The sequence below is a fragment of the Callithrix jacchus genome, chromosome 1, assembly GCF_049354715.1.
Source record: "Callithrix jacchus isolate 240 chromosome 1, calJac240_pri, whole genome shotgun sequence".
Taxonomy (NCBI): Eukaryota; Metazoa; Chordata; class Mammalia; order Primates; family Cebidae; genus Callithrix; species Callithrix jacchus.
This window is the reverse complement of record NC_133502.1, coordinates 122,250,200-122,273,864: the sequence shown is the minus strand read 5'-3', so window position 1 is coordinate 122,273,864 and position 23,665 is coordinate 122,250,200. Positions and strand designations below refer to the sequence as shown.

General features: G+C 37.1%; 1 protein-coding gene across 20 annotated transcripts in view; it reads right to left on the bottom strand.

The window, feature by feature from the left end:
- The window catches only part of CCDC171 (coiled-coil domain containing 171), a 499,054-nt gene that overhangs the window by 302,279 nt on the left and 173,110 nt on the right, over positions 1 to 23,665 (bottom strand). For all 20 annotated transcript variants that reach the window (XR_008481645.2, XM_035306113.3, XM_035306098.3 and 17 more), the window contains one exon: positions 8,136 to 8,238. Coding sequence is in view for 19 of the 20 variants with exons in the window: in XM_035306113.3 (XP_035162004.1) it covers positions 8,136 to 8,238 (103 nt within the window). In the remaining variant the exon portion in view is untranslated. The remainder of the gene's footprint in view (positions 1 to 8,135; positions 8,239 to 23,665) is intronic.

The window sequence follows — 23,665 nt, the reverse complement described above, 5'->3', positions numbered from 1 at the left end:
TATCTGAAGCTACACGAATGTACACAGTTCCTATGACATTTTTCAGCATGTAGCAATCCCTGAACTTTAGTGGTATCATCTCCCAATCTATTCCCTGGAATTCTGACACATACAATTAGATAGATTATAGGGAAAATTTTATCTCTAGTATGAACTGCTACCAAGGTTCTTTTTGTCTTGATCCTTAGAGACAATACAGAGGAGACTTCTCAGAACTTTACCTCCAATCCCTGGGTCATACCTGGCTGGCTGTATTCTGGGAGTCACAAGGAGATGGTATGGGAGTTGAAAGAAAGATGGGGGAAATACTCTGATTGCCTCAGAAAGCAGCTCCTACACAGTAGAAAGATAGCTTCCTAATTTTATAGTTGAAATTGGGAACTATTTCAATTATAAAATTGAAATTTTTGAAAGAGGGAGGATACCGTGGCAAGAGAACAAAATGTCTATCTACCATCATAGGATAAGTGAAAAGGAAGCTGATTGCACTTTTGTTCCAGTTCTATTGACTATGTATCACATATACTCTTCCCAAGGGAGGGTGAATGTTTGATTTTCAGTATTATTGTGCGTTTTCAACTTTTCTGTGCATTCATTTGTATGAAAGTTGGGAGCTATTTTATAGGAGGCTACCAGGCAGCTGACACTTTAAACTTGATTGTTTTACAAATCATAAATAACAACGTAGGCATGAAGCAATGCTTAATAATCAGTATCTTTAGGGTGCAGTGGCTCATGCCTGTAATCCCAGCACTTTGGGTGGCCGAGATGGGTGGATCACCTGAGGTCAGGAGTTCGAGACCAGCCTGCCCAACATGGCAAAACCCCGTCTCTACTAAAAATACAAAAATTAGCCTGGCGTAGTCTGATGCCTGTAATCCCAATTACTTGGGAGGCTGAGGCTGAAGAATTGCTTAAATCCAGGAGATGGAGGTTGTAGTGAGCCAAGATCACACTACTGCACTTCAGCCTGGGCAACAGAGCAAGACTCCGTCTCAAAAAACACTAATAATAATCAGTATCTTTATCAGAATATTTTCTTTATACAATACTATACTTGCTACAAACAATTTAAAACTTAAAGGTAATGAGGCTAACAAGATGAAACACAATAAATTGTTTGAGTTCAGTCATTTAAAATTCACATCTCCAGAAAAAGCAGGAAAGAGAGGGAGAATAATAGTATGTTTTTAATCTAGGAAGGCTTATGAAGTTGAGATGTAACTGTAAAGAAGAGAAAAGTGGATAAATAAAAAAGATGGCAGAAAATCCAAAGAGAAAAGAAGAAGAAGACTACAAAAGATGGTTGGAAATGAGTAGCAATTAGCATAATGTTAAATGGCATAGTCTCACTTTATTCCAGCTATCAGCTATCTTTAATATAATCTGAATAGATGAAAAAAATGGAAATGAGTTTCTATTTTTATCAAATTGTAACCAAAGCAGATATGACTGAAACAGAATATTCTGACATTTACAAGCATTCTTTGCATTAAGAAAAGTCAAAAAATGTACATTGGCATATATTAATGATGTCATTACAAAATGATAAATCCTCAGTAAAGCTACTCCCTTGGATTTCATAAACTGAAACTATGAGTATAATGAAGTGGGGCAAGTTTGGTGTAAACCTCAGTGAATTAGGAGATAAGGGAAGCAGGAGAGAAGAAATCTGCAAATAACAACAAAGGAAACCTGTGTGGTGTTCCTATAGCCATCCTAAGCTTCTCTGCCACCGATGAGACTCTAATTAAAAATATACCAGCTATAAGGTTCACAAGAACAATTAAAAATTCTCGGCTGGGCGCGGTGGCTCATGCCTATAATCCCAGCACTTTGGGAGTCCGAGGCGGGTGGATCACGAGGTCAAGAGGTCGAGACCATCCTGGTCAACAGAGTGAAACCCCATCTCTACTAAAAAATATATATAAAAATTAGCTGGGCATGGTGGTGCCCGTCTGTAATCCCAACTACTCAGGAGGCTGAGGCAGGAGAATTGCTTGAACCCAGAAGGCGGAGGTTGCGGTGAGCCAAGATCACGCCATTGCACTCCGTCTCAAAAAAAAAAAAAAAAATTCTCAAGAGGACACTAGGTGTAGGCAATATTCCTTTATGAAAGAAGTAAAGGTGGGATGGTAATGAAGAGAAGTATATTAATGGGTATAAACAAGAATTCACCTTTCTAGAAGGTTTCTAGTTCACATTTGTGCTACTCCAGTGAACATGTGAATGATAAGAAAGACAATCAACCTTATTACTGCCATGGAGAATATTGCAATGGTCTACCCAGATCAAACTAGCCACAACATTCTCTTAAGCCAAAGTCTACTTAAAAGCAAGGCCCTAACTCTCTAATTAGATGAAGGCTGAGAGAGGTGAGGAAACTGCAGAAGAAAAGGAGAAAGCTAGGAGAGATTGGTTTATGAAGTTAAAGGAAAGATGCCTTCTGCATAACATAAAAGTGTAATGTCAAACAGTAAGTGCTGATGCAGAAGCTGCAGCAAGTTATCCGCAAGATCTAGCTAAAATCACCAATGCAGGTAGCTAAACTAAACAACAGATTTTCAGTGTAGACAAAACAGCCTTTTGTTGGAAAATGTCACTTTGGACTTTCATAGCTAGAGAGGAGAAGTCACTACCTGGCTTTTAGGCTTCAAAGGACAGGCTGGACTCTGGTTATGAGCCAATGTAGCTGGTGAGTTTAAGTTGAAGCCAGTGCTCATTTGCTATTCAAAAAAATCCTAGGGCCATTAAGAATTATGCTATATCACTCTGCCTATGCATTTATAAAGCATTTCTAGAGCACAGGCAGAATAGATATAGCATAATTCTTAAGGGTCCTGGATTTTTTGAATAGTAAATGAGCATTGGCTTGAACTTAAACTCACCAGCTACATTACCAGCTACTAGGGCACAGGTAGAATAGATACAGCATAATTCTTAAGGGATGATACAGCATAATTCTTAAGGGCCATGAGATTTTCAAATGGTAAATGAGCATTGGCTTCAACTTGGATGACAAGTTGAAACAGCTCATATGGATGACAGCTCATCTCTTTACAGAATATTTAACTGAATATTTTAAGCCCACTTTAAAAAGATTCCTTTCAAAATATTATTGTTCATTGAGAATGTACTTGGTCACCCAAGAGCTCTGAAATGTATAAGGAGATTAATGTTGTTTTCATGCCTGGTAACACAACATCTATTCTGTAGCCCATAGATCAAGAAGTAATTTTTACTTTCAAGTCTTATTATTTAAGAAATACATTTCATAAGGCAATAGCTGCCATAGATATGGATTTGGGCAGATTATATTGAAATCTTCTGAAAAAAGTATTCAATATAAAAAGAGGTGCCATTAGAAACATCTGGGATTCATGGGAGTAGGTCAAAATGTCAACATCAACAGGAATTTGGAAGAAGTTTATTCCAATCCTCGTGGATGACTTTGAGAGGTTCATTATAAAATGAAAACAAAGGATTTAGAATATTACATAAATAGTATCAAAAGGCATGGCATGGTACAGAGAAATCTTTCATGAAAGGAAGAGTCAACAGATGCAGCAAAATTCATCACTGTCATCTTAAGAAATTCTATTCATATATAGAAGAATGAAAGTAGACCCCTATCTCTTAGTGTATTAAAAAATAAACTAAGGATGGATTAAAGACTCAAACATAAGACTTGAAAGTATAAAACTAATAGAAAAAAACATATGGGAAATCCTTCAGGACACTGATCTAGGCAAAGATTTTATGGCTAAAACCTCAAAAGCACAGGCAACAAAAACAAATATAAACCAAGGGTCTATATTAAACTATATAGCTTCTGCCCAACCAAGGAAACAATCAACAGAGTGAAGAGAAAACCTGTAGAATGGGAGAAAAAATTTACAAACTATTCATCAAACAGGGACTAACATGCAGAATATACAAGGAACTCAAACAACTCAACAGCAAAAAAACACCCAAGTGATCCCAATAAAACGTAGGCAAAGGACATAAGTAGATATTTCTCAAAAGAAGACATACAAATGGCCAACAAGTATATTTTAAAATGCTCAACATCACAAATCAGGGAAATGCAAATCAAAAGCACAATGTGATATCATCTCACCACAGTTAGAATGGCCAGTAGCAAAAAGACAAAAGAAAAAAAATAACAAATGATGGAGAGGATGTGGAGAAAAGAGAACTCTTACACACTGTTGATGGAATGTAAATTAGTACAGCTATTATGAAAACCAGTGCAGAGATTTCTCAAAAAAACTAAAAATAAGCCAGGCATAGTGGCATGCATCTGTAGTCCCAGCTACTCAAGAGGATGAAGTGGGAAGATTGCTTGAGACCAAGAGTTCAAGACTAGCCTGGGCAACATTCCAAGACTCTATCTCCCTAAAAAAATAAAAACTGAAAATAAAGCTACCATATGATCCAGCAATCCCACTACTGATAGTTATCCAAAGGAAAGAAAATCAGTATATCAAAGGGATACCTGCATATGTATTAAAGTACTATTCACAATAACCAAGATACAGAATCAACCTAAGTGTTCAACACTGGACAAATGGACTAGAAAATATGGTATAAACCAGATGCTACCATACCTAAAGTCCTAGCTACTTGGAAGGCTGAGGCAGGAGGACTGTTTGAGCCCAGGAGTTCAAGGCTATCCTGAGCAACACAGCAACAATACGGTCTCTAAAAAAAAAGAAAGAGTATGTGATGTGTGTGTGTGTGTATGTGTGTGTATGTGTGTGCTTGGGACACCAGGTCCCAAGCAGGTATGCATATCAATCAGGATGTAAATTAAATAAGAGGTCATATACACACACATACACACACACACACACACACACACACACAATGGAATACTATCTACCCATAAAAAAGAATCAAATCCTGTCACTTGTAGCAACATAAATAAAACTGGAGGTCACTATGTTAAATTAAATAAGCTAGGCACTGAAAGACAAATATCCTATGTTCTTACTTACATGTGAGAACTAAAAAAGTGGATCTCACAGAGGTAGAGAGTAGAATGGTGATTACTAGTGGCAGTGTGGGGGGTGGTATTGAAGAAAGGTAGATTAATGGGTATAAACATACAGTTAGATAGAATGAATAAGTTCTAGAGTTCAATAGCACAGTAGGGTGACGACAGTTACAACAATATATTTTATATTTCAAAATAGCCAGAAGATTTGAAATGTTCCCAATAGAAAGAAATGATAAATGTTCAAGGTGAGCGCTATCTTAAATACTCTGATTTGATGATTACACATTTTATGAATGTATCAAAATATTATATGCACCCCATAAATCTGTATATAAATATATAAAATTATTATGCACCTATTTTTTTAGGTTAACAAAAAGAAATTGCCACAGTTATCCCAACCTTCAGTCACCACCAACCTGAAGGTGACACCCAGTAGCCATCAACATCAAGCCAAGACTCTCCACCAGCAAAAAGATTATGACTTGCTGAAGGCCCAGATGATTATTAGCACTTTTTGCCAATAATATATTTTTTAATTAAGGTATGTGCATTTTTTTAGAAATAATCCTACCACAACTTAATGGACTACAGTATAGTATATACATAACATTTATACACACTGGGAAGCCAAAAAATTTGTGACTCACTTCCTTGCTTATGTAACAAAAACCCAATCTGAGCAGAAAGGGAGTCAATTATAAAGACACAGAGCTGTTTTAATGCAAGCCAAGAGTAGGAATGAAACCAGGTCCCAAGCAGGTATGTATATCAGTCAGGATGTAAATTAAATAAGAGGTCATCAGCAAGAGAATTTAACAAAGAGACTATAAGAAATGTGTACAGGTTAACAAACCCAAAAAAGTATGATGAGGTACCAAGAGCAAGCAAGAGTGGAAAACGAATATTATGCCTTAGCTTAAAAGGTTAAGTGGAGAGAATAGTCCAACAAGAGCCACAGTCATGAAAAGAGGGTCCTCCCAACAGGCACTGTGGCTGTTGAAAAATGAAGCCACTGTCAAAAATGCAATGGAGCAGAGGAAATAAATACCTTGACTGCTTTCTTCTCTCACCACCTTAATCTCCTGTGGGTACACCTACTGTCCAAACCCAATCAGAAGCCAGAAGGCAAAGTAACCCAGTTCCACAGAAGTCAGGCTCCCAAGGCACACAGAAAAACAGAGAGCAGAGGAGAATGGATCAGTGAGGGGAGAAAGGTATAAAAGAGAGAAAAACCCGCACAAGATGTAAACATCACCATTCTGTCACAATCCAAAAAAGCACAAATTCAGTGCAGTCCTTTCCGGGAACACATTCCCTGTAATATACAAAGTATGCATCTGTACAGAAAATTAGTAAGATAAAAAGGATGGTTACTAAAGAATAAAAATAAAAAATTTTAATACAAAACTCTGTAGGCTTAGTAATAACTAATAAGTTGCTTTGTTACCAACTATTTTACTTGAAAACTCAAAGGAGACATGATCACATTATTCTTAGCTTTTGTAATTCAACTCTGAGGAAATATTTAAAATAATATTGAAAAAATAAAAATAAATAAATAAATAAATAAATAAATAAAATAAAATAATATTGAGGCATATGATATACTGTGACAATATTTAATAATTTGTAAAGATCCTAATACCATGAAACAGCACTGATACATCTCAATAATAAAAACATACCAGTGCAAAGGAAAATTTTCTCCTCCAAAGCTCTAACAAATATAATTGAAACTGGAAACCTATATCTATTTTTGTGACACTTTTATATCCTTTGATTTGTCCATGATAACAAATTATGAACACTAATGCTTTTGGGAAAAGTTTAAATAAAAACAAAGATATTTATACATTAATTCCATAAAAGCCAAAAACACAGAGACTTAAAACATAGACAATAGCACAGCACACTACATTTCTAACAGATTACCAACTGAGAAATCTACAGATCCACAAGGTAAAATACTAGCCTTGATGAGGTCCTTCCAAGTTTTCAAGGACAACAAACTTCCTGAATTGAAGAGCTCTCTAAAGAACTTATTTGCCAAATTGCTGTTAGATTCTTTTAAAAAGAATTTTTTTTTAAATCCTGCAGCTCAATTTTTGAGAGTGAGAAATTTAATTTTATGTGTCTTTTGAAGAACAGAACTATGTGTTAGAAGACCACCAAATAATTCAAAGCTGACATGGATTTCAGTAGTTGAAACAGAACAATGACGGGAGACAGGGCCTTTTTTGACTATTTTTGTTTGTTTACTCGCTTGCTTGTTTTTGGCAGGAGGTGTCAATCATGAATTCTGCTTTAATCATATTTCATTAGAGATATATAAGATACTCTGCACCAGCACAATGCCTGTCAAATAACAGGTCGCAAATAAATATATTTGAATGAACAAATGACAAAAGAAAACTGAGCTAGAAAAGTAAAAGTATTTATTTCAAAGCTACTATAACACACATAATAACATATACACAAAACACTAAGAAAGTGGAAATAATGAACAGAATTCATTAGCCAACCATTGCTTTTGCTAGTTCTCAAAATATATCTACCTAATTAATATTTAATTCTATAGCTCTTTATCATATGAAGTGCGCTAAAACTACAACTAAAATATTTTATCTAAGCATTTTTATCTGGACAGTATATATATATATGACAGTATGAAATGAAAACCAGCTTAGAAAACTGGCTTGGAAAGTATAGAACATGCACTATGCTACAGCCTGTGTCCTACATAACCTTTTAAATGCATGACCTTTAAGTTGCTGAAGGTTGCCTCAGAATTTGGCTCAGTTTGATCGAAACATCTGTTCCCCTTGCAGGTATACTGTAAGGACTTTTTTCTCAGTTGGATTCAGAACACAGCAAGTGAGCCCTTGTCTGTCCAATCACACAGACCCCAACACTTGTAAATCAAGTTCTGGGAGGACAACAGCAGGTCCACATTCCGTCACCCTTTCTCAGCCAGCTAGGCCAACTGACTGCTGTGAGAACTGCTCTTATCATGTCATCAAATCAAAACATGTTGAGATGAGGGACTATAAGAGGCATCTGCAGAATTCCCAAAATGTAGTGACTTTGGAACATTGACAGATGCATCTGTCATTTTATACCTTCAACTAACCTGATGTCCACTGGCCCGACACAGTAAAGCTGTCCAAGATCGATTCCAATTCTTTCACATTATTTTCACATGTCTCTACTAGGAAGGCCTGGTGCTTCTTAGCCTTTTAATTATGAAAAAAATTACACATAATAAGGTCACGTATTAAAAGAGCTGCAGGTTTTTAGTGTGAACACATATAACACAATTAAGTTTAAACAATATAATGATTCCATTCAAATCTATTATTAATAAACCATCTTTCTCTCTTAATCATACCTTTTACTTGGCTTAATGTAACACTGTACAAGGTATTATTAACAATTTACTGAGGACTTAGTGCCTGGCACTGTTCTAAGTATTTTATATATAATAACTCATTTTATCCTTACAATAACCCTATGATGGAAAGGCTATTCTTATCCCAATTTTACAGATAAGAAAACTGAGACAGAGGAATTATGGAACACTTAAAACATCATGACTGCAGTCATATGGCAAGTCGCCAAATGGCAGTCAAAAGTGAAGACAGTTAAGATCAATTTGAAGTTACTGCAGCAGTCAAATGATAGTAGCTTGGTCTAGGGTATTAACAGTGAAAGGGGAAGTAGGGGTAGAGAATGGAAGCACTGGACAGAGACTTAGAAGGTAGAATAACCACACTTAGGAAAACTGCAGTAGGTTAGATCACACTGATTGGAATGGACTGAACTGGATTGGATTGGATGAGGAAAAGGGAAGTACTCAGATAAAGAAGAGTTGAGACTGACCCCAAGGTTTTAAGTTAGATGAACTGGATGGATTTCAGTAGTTGAATCAGAACAATGATGGGAAAGAGGGCCTTGTTTTGGCTATTTTTGTCTATTTACCCGCTTGCTTGTTTTGGCAGGAGATATCAATCATGAATTCTGTTTTAATCATATTTCATTAGAGATACGTAAGACACTCTGCACCAGCACAATGCCTGTCAAATAATGGGTCACAAATAAATATATCTGAATAAACAAATGACAAATAAAGTAGAAAAATATGGGAGGTGGCTGAATATAATTAGTATACATCTTAGAAGTAGGGTCAGCTATAGGTTTGGGAATCATCTATAGATACTGTCTGAAACTTGCCTTAAATTGTTTCATGGGAAATGAAAAGAACCTAGGACAAGTCTTAAGGAACTCCAGCAATTTAATGACTAAAAAAGAAGTCAGCAAAGAAAACTAAAAAAAGAAGAAGAAAAACAGAAGGGGAATAATGTCATGAAAACCAAGATAGGCCAGGCGCAGTGGCTCAAGCCTGTAATCCCAGCACTTTGGGAGGCCGAGGCGGGTGGATCACGAGGTCAAAAGGTCAAGACCATCCTGGTCAACATGGTGAAACCCCGTCACTACTAAAAATATAAAAAATTAGCTGGGCATGGTGGCTCGTGCCTGTAATCCCAGCTACTAGGGAGGCTGAGGCAGGAGAATTGCCTGAACCCAGGAGGCAGAGGTTGCGGTGAGCCGAGATCGCACCATTGCACTCCAGCCTGGGTAACAAGAGCAAAACTCTGTCTCAAAAAAAAAAAAGAAAAGAAAAGAAAAAATAAAACCAAGATAAGGGAACATTTCAAGAAATTCAAGAAGACAGCTGTCATATCATGCCCAATACGGCAGAATAGCGAAGCAAAATGGAGACTAAAAAGTGTCTCCTGGGTTTAGAAGCCATTGGTGACCTGGGTGAAATGTTTCACTGTGTTATAATTATAACATAGACTGGAATAGATTAAAGAAGTAAGCCTGAATTTTTTTCTTGAGTGAGAGATATGTAAATAGAAACAGGAAGTTTAGACAACTCTTTCTTGGTAAGAAGGAAGGTGAGATAAAGGGTAGTTGGAAAGCAGGGAAAGGTCAGAGAAGAGTTTTGTTTTTGTTTAATATGAGACACTTAAGCACATTTAAAAGTTAATGTGAAAGGTATGTTTATAGATACAGGAAAAAAATTGAAGAATAGATATTATATGACAAACTTACATCTGTAAAATATGTAAAATTAATCATTCTTTGGTTAGATGTCAGCTCAATTATCACTTTCTCAGAAAAACTGTCCTTTACCTCCCTGACTATAACAATTCTCTATCACGTTCATCCCAGCACTTATCACAATTATGATTCACTTTTATTTGAGTTGGTCTTTCATTAATGTGTCCATCTCATAGAATTTAAGGTCCACGAAGGGACTAAACGTCTCTTTTTTTTTTTTTGTCCTCACCAGTGTATCCCCAGTGTTTCCCCTAGGCAATATCTAGTTTCTAAAATAAGTGTTAAGTAGTTAAATTGATTATAGCACGTTATCAACAGAAAAATCTGCTAGGATTCATCCACACAGACTTTAAATAGAATGAGGCTCTTCATTAATGAAAAGATATCTAAGTTATCTTGTTCAGCTAAAAGCAAAAAGGGAAGTGGGTGACAATATGCTTAATATGGCTAATATGCTGCTGGTATGTGTGAAACGTTTGTGTGTGTGCACGCATGCATGTGTGTGTGTGTACCTATTTGTAAGTGCAGAGAATCTCTACACAAAATCATTTTTTTTTCTTTTAAGACTGAGTCTCGCTCTGTCGCCCAGGCAGGAGTGCAGTGGTGTAATCTCGGTTCACTTCAACCTCCACCTCCCAAGTTCAAGCGATTCTCCTGTCTCAGCCTCCTGAGTAGCTGGGACTAATGAGGTCACCATGCCTGACTAATTTTTGTATTTTTAGTAGAGAAGGAGTTTCACCCTGTTGGCCAGGCTGGTCTTGAACTCCTGATTTCAAGTGATCCACCTGCCTGAGCCTCCCAGAGTGCTGGGATTATAGGCATGAGTCACAGTGCCCAGCCCAGAATCATTTTTAAAAGTAGTACTTATGGTTGTCTCTGAGAAAAGAATCTGGGTGGCTAAGAAAGAGATTTCCAGGGGGACTCAAGATGGCGCAGTGAGAACAACCCAGGAATGAAGCTATTGGTGAATGCGCAGAGAGGGTGAGTCGGGGCTGCATTTCCAGACGAATCTTTGTTGCCCACAGAATGGGGAAATTCCCAGGTATAAAAGAGACGTGGGACACCAGGGAGAGCCTTGGCTGGTGCAGCCGGCAGCCGGTGCAGCCGGCAGCCAGCGCTGTAGCACAGCGGCGCTACACAGCACTCCGCACAAAGCGCACTGGTCCGGGTACCCTGTAGAGCCAGCAATCTGAGACTTGAGAGGGCTGAACTTGAGACTGAATGGGACTTGGACAGTGAGCCAGGCCAGGAAATTTCAGGGAAACAGCGTTTGGGGTAGCACAGTGGGACAAACAAAACGACGATTCCAAACACTCCAGGTAGAGAGGTTCCCTGAGGGCACAGCTGAACCCAGGGCGGTGCAGCTCCATGGGGGAGGGGCATCCGCCAACCGAGGCAATCCGCCCCTACTGGGGTACACGCCCATTGCTGACGCAGCCTGCTGTTGCTGAGGTAATCCGCTACAACAGAGAGACTCCACCACAGGGCGTAGCCCATGGCAGCAGGGCAGAGACCGCAGCAGCAGGGCAGAGCCTGCAGAAACAGGGCAAACCTCACACCAACAGGGTGGAGCCTTGGCAGGCAAATAGTGACAAGACTGCCTCCTAGCTGGGCAGGACAGCAAAATGGACACTCACAAAGTAAGCCCCAACCCCCCTGAGACAGAGCATCTGAGAAAAAAAGGGTTTTTTTTTATGAGTTCTGCTGCAGCAGAATTAAACGTAGCAGCCTAATAGCCCTGAATGAACAACAGAGCTCACAGCTCAGCAATTGAGCTCCTACAAAGTACAAACTGTCTCCTCAAGCAGCTCCCTGACCCCTCTATATCCAAAAGACTGACATTTGGCAGGTATCATTCTGGGACAAAGACAGCAGAAAAAGAAACTGGTAGCATCCCTCACTGTTCCGCAGCTGCTATAGGTGTACCCCAGACAAGCAGGGCCTGGAGTGGAACTCAGCAGTCGTACAGCGGAGGGGCTAGACTGGTAGAAGGAAAACCAAGTAACAGACATACTTCATCATCAACAATCTGGGCGTCCACTCAGAGACCCAATCGAAAAGTCAGCAACTACACAGACGACAGGTGGATAAATCCACAAAGATGGGAAGAAACCAGCGCAAAAAGGAGGAAAACACCCGAAACCAGAACACCTCACCTCCTAGAAAGGACGAAACTCCTCACCAGCAAGGGAACAAAGCTGGACAAAGAATGACTGTGATGAAATGACGAAATTAGACTTCAGAAGGTGGATAATGAGAAACTTTTGTGAGCTAAAAGAACATGTATTAAATCAATGCAAAGAAACTAAGAACCTTGAAAAAAGATTTGAAAAAAGATTCGAGGAAATGATAGCAAGAATGGATAACTTAGAGAGGAATATGAATGAATTAAAAGACCTGAAAAACACAATACGAGAACTTCACGAAGCATGCACAAGTTTCAACAGCCGAACTGACCAAGCAGAAGAAAGAATATCTGAAGTCCAAGATCAACTCAATGAAATAAAACGAGAAACCAAGATCAGAGAAAAAAGTGCAAAAAGGAATGAACAAAGTCTCCAAGAAATGTGGGACTATGTGAAGAGACTTAACCTACATTTGATAGGTGTACCAGAATGTGAGGAAGAGAATGAATCCAAGCTGGAAAATACTCTTCAGGACATTATCCAGGAAAATTTCCCCCACCTAGCAAGACAGGCCAACACTCAAATGCAGGAAATACAGAGAACACCACAGAGATATTCCACAAGAAGAGCAACCCCAAGGCACATAATTGTCAGATTCAACAAGGCTGAAATAAAGGAGAAAATACTAAGGGCAGCCACAGAGAAAGGTCGGGTCACCCACAAAGGGAAGCCCATCAGACTCACAGCAAATCTCTCGGCAGAAACCCTACAAGCCAGAAGAGAGTGGGGGCCAATATTCAACATCCTTAACGAAAAGAACTTTCAACCTAGAATTTCATATCCAGCCAAACTGAGCTTCAGAAGTGAAGGAAAAATAAACTCCTTTGAGAACAAGCAAGTACTCAGAGATTTTGTCACCACCAGGCCTGCTTTATAAGAGCTCCTGAAAGAGGCACTACACATAGAAACGAAAACCAGTACCAGCCATTCCAAAATCACACTAAATGCTAAAGAGCATCAACATAATGAAGAATCTACAAAAACTAACAGGCAAAACAGCCACCTACTATCAAAATGGCCAGTATCAAATTCACACATAACAATATTAACCCTAAATGTAAATGGACTAAATGCACCAATCAAAAGACACAGACTGGCAAATTGGATAAAAATCCAAAACCCATCAGTGTGCTGTATCCAGGAAACCCATCTCACATGCAAGGATACACAAAGGCTCAAAATAAAGGGATGGAGGAAGATTTACCAAGCAAATGGAGAGCAAAAAAAAGCAGGAGTTGCAATTCTCATCTCTGATAAAATAGACCTTAAAGCAACAAAGATCAAAAGAGACAAAGAAGGCCATTACATAATGGTAAAAGGATCGATACAACAAGAAGAGCTAACGATCCTAAACATATATGGACCCAATACAGGAGCACCCAGATACATAAGGCAAGTTCTTAATGACTTACAAAGAGACTTAGACTCCCACACAATAATAGTGGGAGACTTTAACACTCCACTGTCAATATTAGACAGATCAACCAGACAGAAAATCAACAAGGATATCCAGGGCTTGAACTCAGACCTGAAGCAAGCAAACCTGATAGATGTTTACAGAACTCTCCACCCCAAATCCACAGAATATACATTCTTCTCAGCACCACATCACACCTACTCTAAAACTGACCACATAATTGGAAGTAAAGCACTTCTCAGCAAATGCAAAACAACTGAAATCATAACAAACAGCCTCTCAGACCATAGTGCCATCAAGTTAGAACTCAGAATTCAGAAACCAACCCAGAACCACACAGCTTCATGGAAACTGAACAACTGGCTCTTGAATGTTGACTGGATAAACAACGAAATGAAGGCAGAAATAAAGAAGTTCTTTGAAACCAATGAGAATGAAGACACAACATGCCAGAATCTCTGGGACACATTTAAAGCAGTCTCTAGAGGAAAATATATAGCAATAAGTGCCCATATGAGGAGAATGGAGAGATACAAAATTGACACCCTATCATCAAATTTGAAAGAGCTAGAGAAGCTAGATCAAAAAAACTCAAAACCTAGCAGAAGACAAGAAATAACTAAGATCAGAGCTGAACTGAAGGAGATAGAGACACGAAAAAACCCTTAAAAAAATCAATAAATCCAAGAGCTGGTTTTTTTAAAAGATCAATAAAATACACATACCACTAGCCAGATTGATTAAAAATAAAAGAGAGAACAACCAAACATATGCAATAAAAAAATGATAAAGGGGAAATCACCACAGATTCCACAGAAATTCAAACCATCATCAGAGAATATTACAAACAACTCTATGCACATAAACTAGTAAACATGGAAGAAATGGATAAATTCCTGGACTCCTGTGTCCTCCCAAGCCTAAACCAGGAGGAAGCTGAAACTATGAATAGACCAATAACAAGGTCAGAAGTCAAAACAGCAATTAAGAGCCTACCATACAAAAAAAGCCCAGGTCCAGATGGGTTCACAGCCAAATTCTACCAGACACACAAAGAGGAGCTGCTACTATTCCTTCTTAAACTATTCCAAATAATCCAAAAAGAGGGAATCCTTCCCAAATCATTTTATGAGACCAACATCATCCTGATACCAAAACCTGGCAGAGACCCAACAAGAAAAGAAAACTTCAGGCCAATATCCATGATGAACATAGATGCAAAAATCTTCAATAAAATATTGGCAAGCCGATTGCAACAGCAAATCAAAAAACTTATCCATCATGATCAAGTAGGATTCATCCCGGGGATGCAAGGCTGGTTCAACATATGCAAGTCTATAAACGTAATTCACCACATAAACAGAACCAAAAACAAAAACCACATGATTATCTCAATTGACACAGAGAAGGCATTCGACAAAATTCAACAGCCCTTTATGCTAAAAACCCTAAATAAACTCGGTATCAGTGGAACGTATCTCAAAGTAATAAAAGCTATTCATGACAAACCAACAGCCAATATCATACTGAATGGGCAAAAACTGGAAGCATTCCCTTTGAAATCCAGCACTAGACAAGGATGCCCTCTTTCACCACTCCTATTCAATATAGTACTGGAAGTTCTAGCCAGAGCAATCAGGCAAGAAACAGAAATAAAGGGTATTCAAATAGGAAACGTGGAAGCCAAATTGTCTCTATTTGCAGACGACATGATAGTATACCTAGAAGACCCCATCGCCTCAGCCCAAAAACTCCTGAAACTGATAAGCAACTTCAGCAAAGTCTCAGGATATAAAATCAATGTGCAAAAATCACAAGCATTCGTCTACACCAATAACAGACTTAAAGAAAGCCAAATCAAGAACGAACTGCCATTAACAATTGCTACAAAAAGAATAAAATACCTAGGAATACAACTCACAAGGAACGTAAGGGACCTCTTCAAGGAAAACTACAAACCACTGCTCAACGAAATAAGAGAGGACACAAACAGATGGAGAAACATTCAATGTTCATAGTTAAGAAGAATTAATATCGTGAAAATGGCTATACTGCCCAAAGTAATTTACAGAATCAATGCTATCCCCATCAAGCTAACATTGACTTTCTTCACAGAACTGGAAAAAACCACCATGAACTTCATATGGAACCAAAACAGAGCCCGCATAGCCAAGTCGATTCTAAGCAAAAAGAACACAGCGGGGGGCATCACACTACCAGATTTCAAACTATACTACAAGGCTACAGTAATCAAAACAGCATGGTACTGGGACCAAAACAGAGATATAGACCAAGGAACAAAACAGAGGCATCGGAGGCAACACAACATATCTACAACCATACAATCTTTGATAAACCTGACAAAAACAAGCAATGGGGAAAGGATTCCCTGTTTAACAAATGGTGTTGGGAAAACTGGCTAGCCATGTGCAGGAAGCAGAAACTGGACCCCTTCCTGACACCTTACACTAAAATTAACTCCAGATGGATTAAAGACTTAAACATAAGACCCAGCACCATAAAAACCCTAGAAGGAAATCTAGGCAAAACCATCCAGGACATAGGAGTAGGCAAGGACTTCATGAACAAAACACCAAAAGCATTGGCAACAAAAGCCAAAATAGACAAATGGGACCTAATCAAACTCCACAGCTTCTGCATGGCAAAAGAAACAGTCACTAGAGTGAATCGGCAACCAACAGAATGGGAAAAAATTTTTGCAGTTTACCCATCTGACAAAGGGCTGATATCCAGAATTTACAAAGAACTCAAACGGATTTACAGGAAAAAAACAAACAAGCCCATTCAAAAGTGGACAAAGGATATGAACAGACACTTTATAAAAGAAGACATATATGAGGCCAACAATCATATGAAAAAATGCTCATCGTCACTGGTCATCAGAGAAATGCAAATCAAAACCACATTGAGATACCATCTCACGCCAGTTAGAATGGCGATCATTAAAAAATCTGGAGACAACAGATGCTGGAGAGGATGTGGAGAAAAAGGAACACTTTTACACTGTTGGTGGGAGTGTAAATTAGTTCAACCATTGTGGAAGACAGTGTGGCGATTCCTCAAGGATCTAGAAATAGAAATTCCATTTGACCCAGCAATCCCATTACTGGGTATATATCCAAAGGACTATAAATCGTTCTACTATAAGGACACATGCTCACGAATGTTCATTGCAGCACTGTTTACAATAGCAAAGACCTGGAATCAACCCAAATGCCCATTGATGACAGACTGGATTGGGAAAATGTGGCACATATACACCATGGAATATTATGCAGCAATCAGAAATGATGAGTTTGTGTCGTTTGTAGGGACATGGATGAATCTGGAGAACATCATTCTCAGCAAACTGACACAAGAACAGAAAATGAAATACCACATATTCTCACTCATAGGCGGGTGATGAAAAATGAGAACACATGGACACAGGGAGGGGAGTACTAAACACTGGGGACTATTTTGGGGGAAAGGGGAGGGCCAGCAGGAGGGGGAGCTGGGGAGGGATAGCCTGGGGAGAAATGCCAAATGTGGGTGAAGGGGAGAAAGGAAGCAAAACACACTGCTATGTGTGTACCTATGCAACTGTCTTGCATGTTCTGCACATGTACCCCAAAATCTAAAATGCAATAAAAAATTTTAAAAAATAAAAAAAATTTAAAAAAAAGAGATTTCCTTTTTTACTCTATAACCTTTTCCTATCTTTGAAATCTTGTAATATGTGCACCTATTACCTATTCATCAAAAAGTTGGATTTTTTAAAAAGTAAATAAGCGAACAAACAAAAAAAATCACTTGTCTTTTTTTTTTTTAAGAGACAGAGTCTTGCTTTGTCGCCCAGGCTGTAGTGCAGTGGTGCAATCTCGGCTCACTGCAACCTCCACCTCCTGGGTTCAAGCAATTCTCATGCCTCAGCCTCCTGAATAGCTGGGCCTACAGGCATGTGCCAGCATGCTCAGTTAATTTTTGTGTATTTAGTAGAGACAAGTTTCCACCATATTGGCCAGGCTGGTCTCAAACTCCTGGCCTCAAGTGATCTACCTACCTGGGCCTCCCAAAGTGCTGAGATTACAGGCGTGAGCCACTGCACCCAACCAAAAAATCACTTTTTCATGGCAGATACACATGCAGGTTGTTACTATGTTATAAAATACTCTAGAATTCCAGATGGAGATTTCCAGAAATTAGCAAAGCACAGACTCACAGATCAATGTAAAGCTGGGTGCAATGGCTCACCTTTGCAATCCCAGCACTTAGGGAGGATGAGGCAAGAGGATCAGGCCCAGGAGTTCAAGGTGAGCCTGGGCAACATAGTGACATCCCATCTCTACAAACATGAAAAATCAGCCAGGCATGGTGGCACATGCCTGTAGGTCCCAGTCACTCAAGAGGTTGAGATGAGAAGATTGCTTGAGCCCAGGAAATCAAAGCTGCAGTGAGCATGATGATGCCACTGCAGTCTAGCCTGGGTGACAGAGCAAGACCTTGTCTTAAAAATGAAATCAGATAAATATAATACAACATAAATAAATATGTTTAAATAAAATACATTGTTGCTAATGGGAATAAAAGTGTATCTTTAAAAACATAATATTTATAAACATAGTATTTATAAATAAAACATATCTATAGGTACTTTTAATTATTAAATATTTAAATATTCTATTAAATCCTTTGAGTTTATATATCATGCTGAGTAAAAAACAAAAAACAAATAGAGAAAAATGTAAGTCAATTCCCACCAGTAAGTTTTATTCACAATGTGTTTTATAATTATACAAAATATCTATATATAATTTTTAATTCAAATAGGATCATAATATACATACTATTGTATTACTTTCTTTTCCATTCAGAATAGGCTTCATATCTCTCCACATCATTTTTTTAGTTGTATAGTACTCCATTACTCAGATGTACCACAAATTAACTTAACCAGTCCCCCCCTACTGTTAATATTTTTTAGGTTTTTGGCAGTTTTTTCACTATTTGTGATAATACTCCAATATAAAATCTTACATATGTTCTTTTTATATTTTGCATGCACATTAAATATATCTACTCAATAAATTCCTATAAATAGATTTGATGAGGAAAAGCGAAACATACTGTTTTCAGACAATTGTTAACAAATTACTCTCTAATCAGTTATATCAGTGTATACTACCATGAACAGTATGAGTATCTATTTCCCAATATCTATCCAATAATAGGCATTATCAGCTTATTTAATGTGCATTTACTTCATTTTAATTAAGGTTAAGCATCCTTTCATGTTTACTAGCCATCTATATTTTTTGTGTGCATTGCTTGTTCATATCATGTGCCCATTTTTATATTACATCATTCATTTCTTCCTTAGTGATCTGTAAAGGTGCTCCATAAATTATAAAAACAATCTTTTTGTTACATGTTGCAAATCATTTTATCTCATTTCTATTTGCCATCTGACTATGATAGATTCTTAAAAGAAAATGATATTTTTCAAGTGATCAAGTGAGCAAATCCATATTTTGCTTTAGGACTTCTGGGTTTTATGTCATATTTTCCTTTTACTCCAAGATGACAAAACAATTCCATTTTTCTTCCAGTGCTTTTTCATTTTCCTCTATTATGGCTCTTTGATCAATCTAAACTTTCGTTGGTTAGTATAAGCAATGCAGCAGGGATTTAGTTATATTATTTCTCATTATAATGTAACAAGTTGTCTAAAAACTATTTGTGAGATAATCTATCTCTAAACATTGATTTGGCATAACAACATCATACACTAAATTCTCATACTTACTGTTAGCCATTTTTGAACTCCCACTCTGTTTCATTGCTTTCTCCATTATTTTGTCAATACCAAACTCTTAATTATGGTAACTTTATATTCTTTTTAAACTTGACTGAGGTATAACTGACATAACACACAATTCACCGAAATAAAGTGTTTAATTCAAAGTTTTTAGTATTTCCACGGGGTTGTGCAACCATAACCACAATCTAAATTTAGAACAGTGTTGTTCCTACTAAAAGACATGCCACACCCACTAGCTGTCACTCTCCCTTCTCCCACCACTGCCCCCCAAGGCCTAAATAATCACCATTCTCATTTCTTTTCGTTTTTGTTGTTTTGAAATGGAATTTCCCTCTGTTGCCCAGACTGGAGTCAATTCATTCTTTGGTGTTTGGATGTGGATATCCAGTTCCCTCAGCATCATTTGTTGAAAAATACTATTCTTTCCCCACTGAATTGACTTGACATCCATTTTGAAAATCAACTAAACATAATTGTGAGAGATTTTCTTCTGGATTCTCAATTCTGGTCCATTGATATATACATAACTCATTATACTAGTACCATACTATCTTGACTACTATAACTTTGTAGTTAGCTTTAAAATTGGTACATGTTACTACTCCAACTTTTTCTTTTTCAAGATTATTTTGGCTATTCAAGGTCCCTTATATTTCTTTTGAGACTAAGTCTCACTCTGTCACCCCAGCTGGAGTACAGTAGCATGATCTTGGCTCACTGAAATCTCCACCTCCTGGGTTGAAGTGATTTTCATGCCTCAGCTTCCTGAGTATCTGGGACTACAGGCATATGTCACCATGCCTGGCTAATTTTTGTATTTTTAGTAGAGATGGGGGTTTTACCATATTGGCCAGGCTGGTCTGGAACTTCTGACTTCAAGTGATCCGCCCACCTTGGCCTCCCAGAGTAATGAGATTACAGACATCAGCCACCACTCCAGTTCCCCTTATATTTCCATATGTATTTTAGAATCCGCTTGTTAATTTCTGCAAAAAGCCAACTAAAAGTTCAGTGGTGGTACAGTAGTAAGCATAGCTGTCTTCCAAATAGTCAACTGAGATTTTGATAGAGATTACATTAAACCATCAATCTAGGGAGTACCACTATTAACTCTTACACGAACATGAAATATTTTTCCATTTGTTTTGACCTTGTTTAATTTCTTTCCATGATAAATTGCAGTTTTCAAAAGATAAGTTTTATGCTTCTTTTGTCAAATTATTCCTAAGAATTACATTCTTTCTTATTTTATTTTCAATAGAATTGTTTCCTTAATTTCATTTTTGGATTACTCATTGCTAGTTACAGAAATACAACTGCTTTCCTAAGTGGACCATGCATTGTCTCCTACAACTCTGCTAAACTCATGTATTAGCTCTAATAATTTTCTCTGTATGTGTGGATTCCTTAGGATGTTCTAATTTATACAGGATTATGTTATCTGCAAAAAGACAATATACTTTTTCTTTTCTAAAACTGATGCCTTTTATTTCTTTTTCTTGGCTATTGCCATTGGCTAGAACCTCCAGTAAAATGTTGAGCAGACATGGTGAGAGTGTACATCCTTGTCTTATTCCTGATCTTATGGTGAAAGTATTAAGTCTTTCACCGTTAACTGTGATGTCAGATATAGGTTTTCCATAGATACTCTTCACCAGGATGAGTAGGAAGTTTCCTTCTATTGCTAGTTTGTTGAGCATTTTTACCATAAAAGGATGCTGCATTTTATCAAATGTTTTTCTGTGTCTATTGAGATAATCATCTGGCTTCTGTAATTTAGCACATTAGTCTATTTTCAGGAGTTAAACCAGTATTACATTCCTGAGATAAATCCTACTTCATCATGGTGTAATATCTTTTTTATATCTTGCTGGATTCAGCTTGCTAGTACAGTTTCAGAATTTTGGCATCTATATTCAAAAGGTATACTAGTCCGTAGTTTTCTTTGCTTTTGGTATATTTGGTTTTTGTACCAAGGTTTTATCAAGTATTAATACTGACTTCACAGAATGTTATGGGAAGTGTTATCTCCTATTTTTGCAAGAATTATGAAGAATTGATGGTAACTGTTCTTAAACATTTAAATGAATTTATCAGTAAAGCTATCTAGGCCTGGGATTTTCTTTGTGGGAGTTTTTGGATTACTAATTCAATCTCTTTTGATTTTTTTTAATTTTGTATTTGATATTCTAATACACCATGCTATAGCATTGATTTTCTGTTTCTTCTTAACCAGTTTGGTAATTTGTGTCTTTCTAGAAATTTGTACATTTTAAATTATCTAACTTATTGGTATACAGTTTTTCAGAGTATTCTCTTCCAAATATGTCCATTTCTGCATGGTCAGTAGTTATATTCCCCTTTCGTTCATGACTTCAATAATTTGAATCTTTTCTCTTTTTTTGATGAGTGTAGCTAAGTGTTATGAATTTAGTTATTTTTTCAAAGAATCACCTTTTGATTTCATTGATTTTCTCTATTGTTTTATTTCCTTGTTAGTCTTTACTGTTTCTATTCTTCCACTTGTTTTGGGTTTAGTTTGCACCTTTTTTCATTTCTTACAGTCAAATGTTAGGTTACTGATTTGAGGATTTTTTTTTTAAAGATCGGGGTCTCACTATGTTGCCCAGGCTGGTCTCAAACTCTTGGACTCAAGAAATCTTCCCACCTCAGCCTTCCAAGTAGCTGTGACTACAGGTTTGCACCACCATGCTCCACTATTTTTTTTAATACAGATATTTTAAGTTTCCCTCTTAAGCATAATGTTAGCTGCATCCTACAAAGTTTAGTATGTTGTCTTTTTATTTCACTCATCTCAAAGTGTTTTCTAATTCCCCTGTGATTTCTTCTAGACTCATTGGCTATTTAGGAGTATGTTGACTAATTTTCACATATTTGTAAATATTTCCTCTGTTGTCTTCTATTATTAATTTCTAATATAATTTCATTATGGTCAAAGAAGATACTTTGCATGATTTGAATGCTTTTAAATTCATTGAGGCTCGTTTCATGGCCTAGCATATGATCTATCCACAAAAATACTTCATGTACACTTAAGAAGAATGTGTGTTCTCTTGCTAATGGGTGTGGTGTTCTATAGATATATGTAAGGTCTAATTTATTTACAGTACTGTTGAGTCTTCTATTTATTTGTTGATATTCTTCCTCATTCTACCCATTACTGACAGTGGGGTACTGAAGTCCCCAAATATTATTGTTGTCTATTTCTTCCTTCAATAATGTCAGGTTTTGCTTCAAAAAGTTTGGAGCTCTGTTGTTAGGTGTATACCTTTTTATAATTGTTAGATCTTTCTGGTGGATTGACCCTTTTAACAATAAGAGACGTCCCTCTTTATCTCCAGTAACATTTTTATTCTAAAGTCTATTTTGTCTGTCATCAGTATATTCACTCCAGTTTGTTTTTTTTTTTAATCAGGTGCATGGTATTTTTTTTCCATCCTCTGCTATTTTGATACATTCAATATCTTTAATGCTTGTCAAAAACCCTGCATGACAGAGACTATTAGCACCATTTTACAAATGGGCAAATACATTCAGAAAAAGAGTATCACTAAAGTCACACAACTAAAATGAGATAGGCTTGGGATTAAAACGCAGATCAATATGCCTCCAAAAATTATGTTCTTTTTATTATGCCAGCTGACTGAAGTGCAGTCCCCATCAATATCAAGGTATAAACATTTACAGGAATATATGTATAGAAAGCCAGATAAACTGCATACTTGGAGTGAGCTTATTATAAAGATTCAATTCAACTCTTAGTTCAACAATAATTCTCTTTCAAATATAGGGCTCAGTCTTAACTAAAATAAGAGCTAATATTTTTCACACTGTTATAAGATCAAAATTAAGGTCAAATTGGGCAGAAAAGATTGAATAGTGTAAAATTTTTCAAAGAACAAAGAAGAGATTTACTCACTCATCAGGCTTAAAAAGATGTTCATCTACCTGAAAATTACTATTACATTTATAATTATTAATACAATTTTTATATCATTCTACAGACATATCTGGCTAACAGTCTTATAAATAATATAGCCATTAGAAAGTTAACTTATGTTTAATAATTACATCATGACCTTGCTTTACAG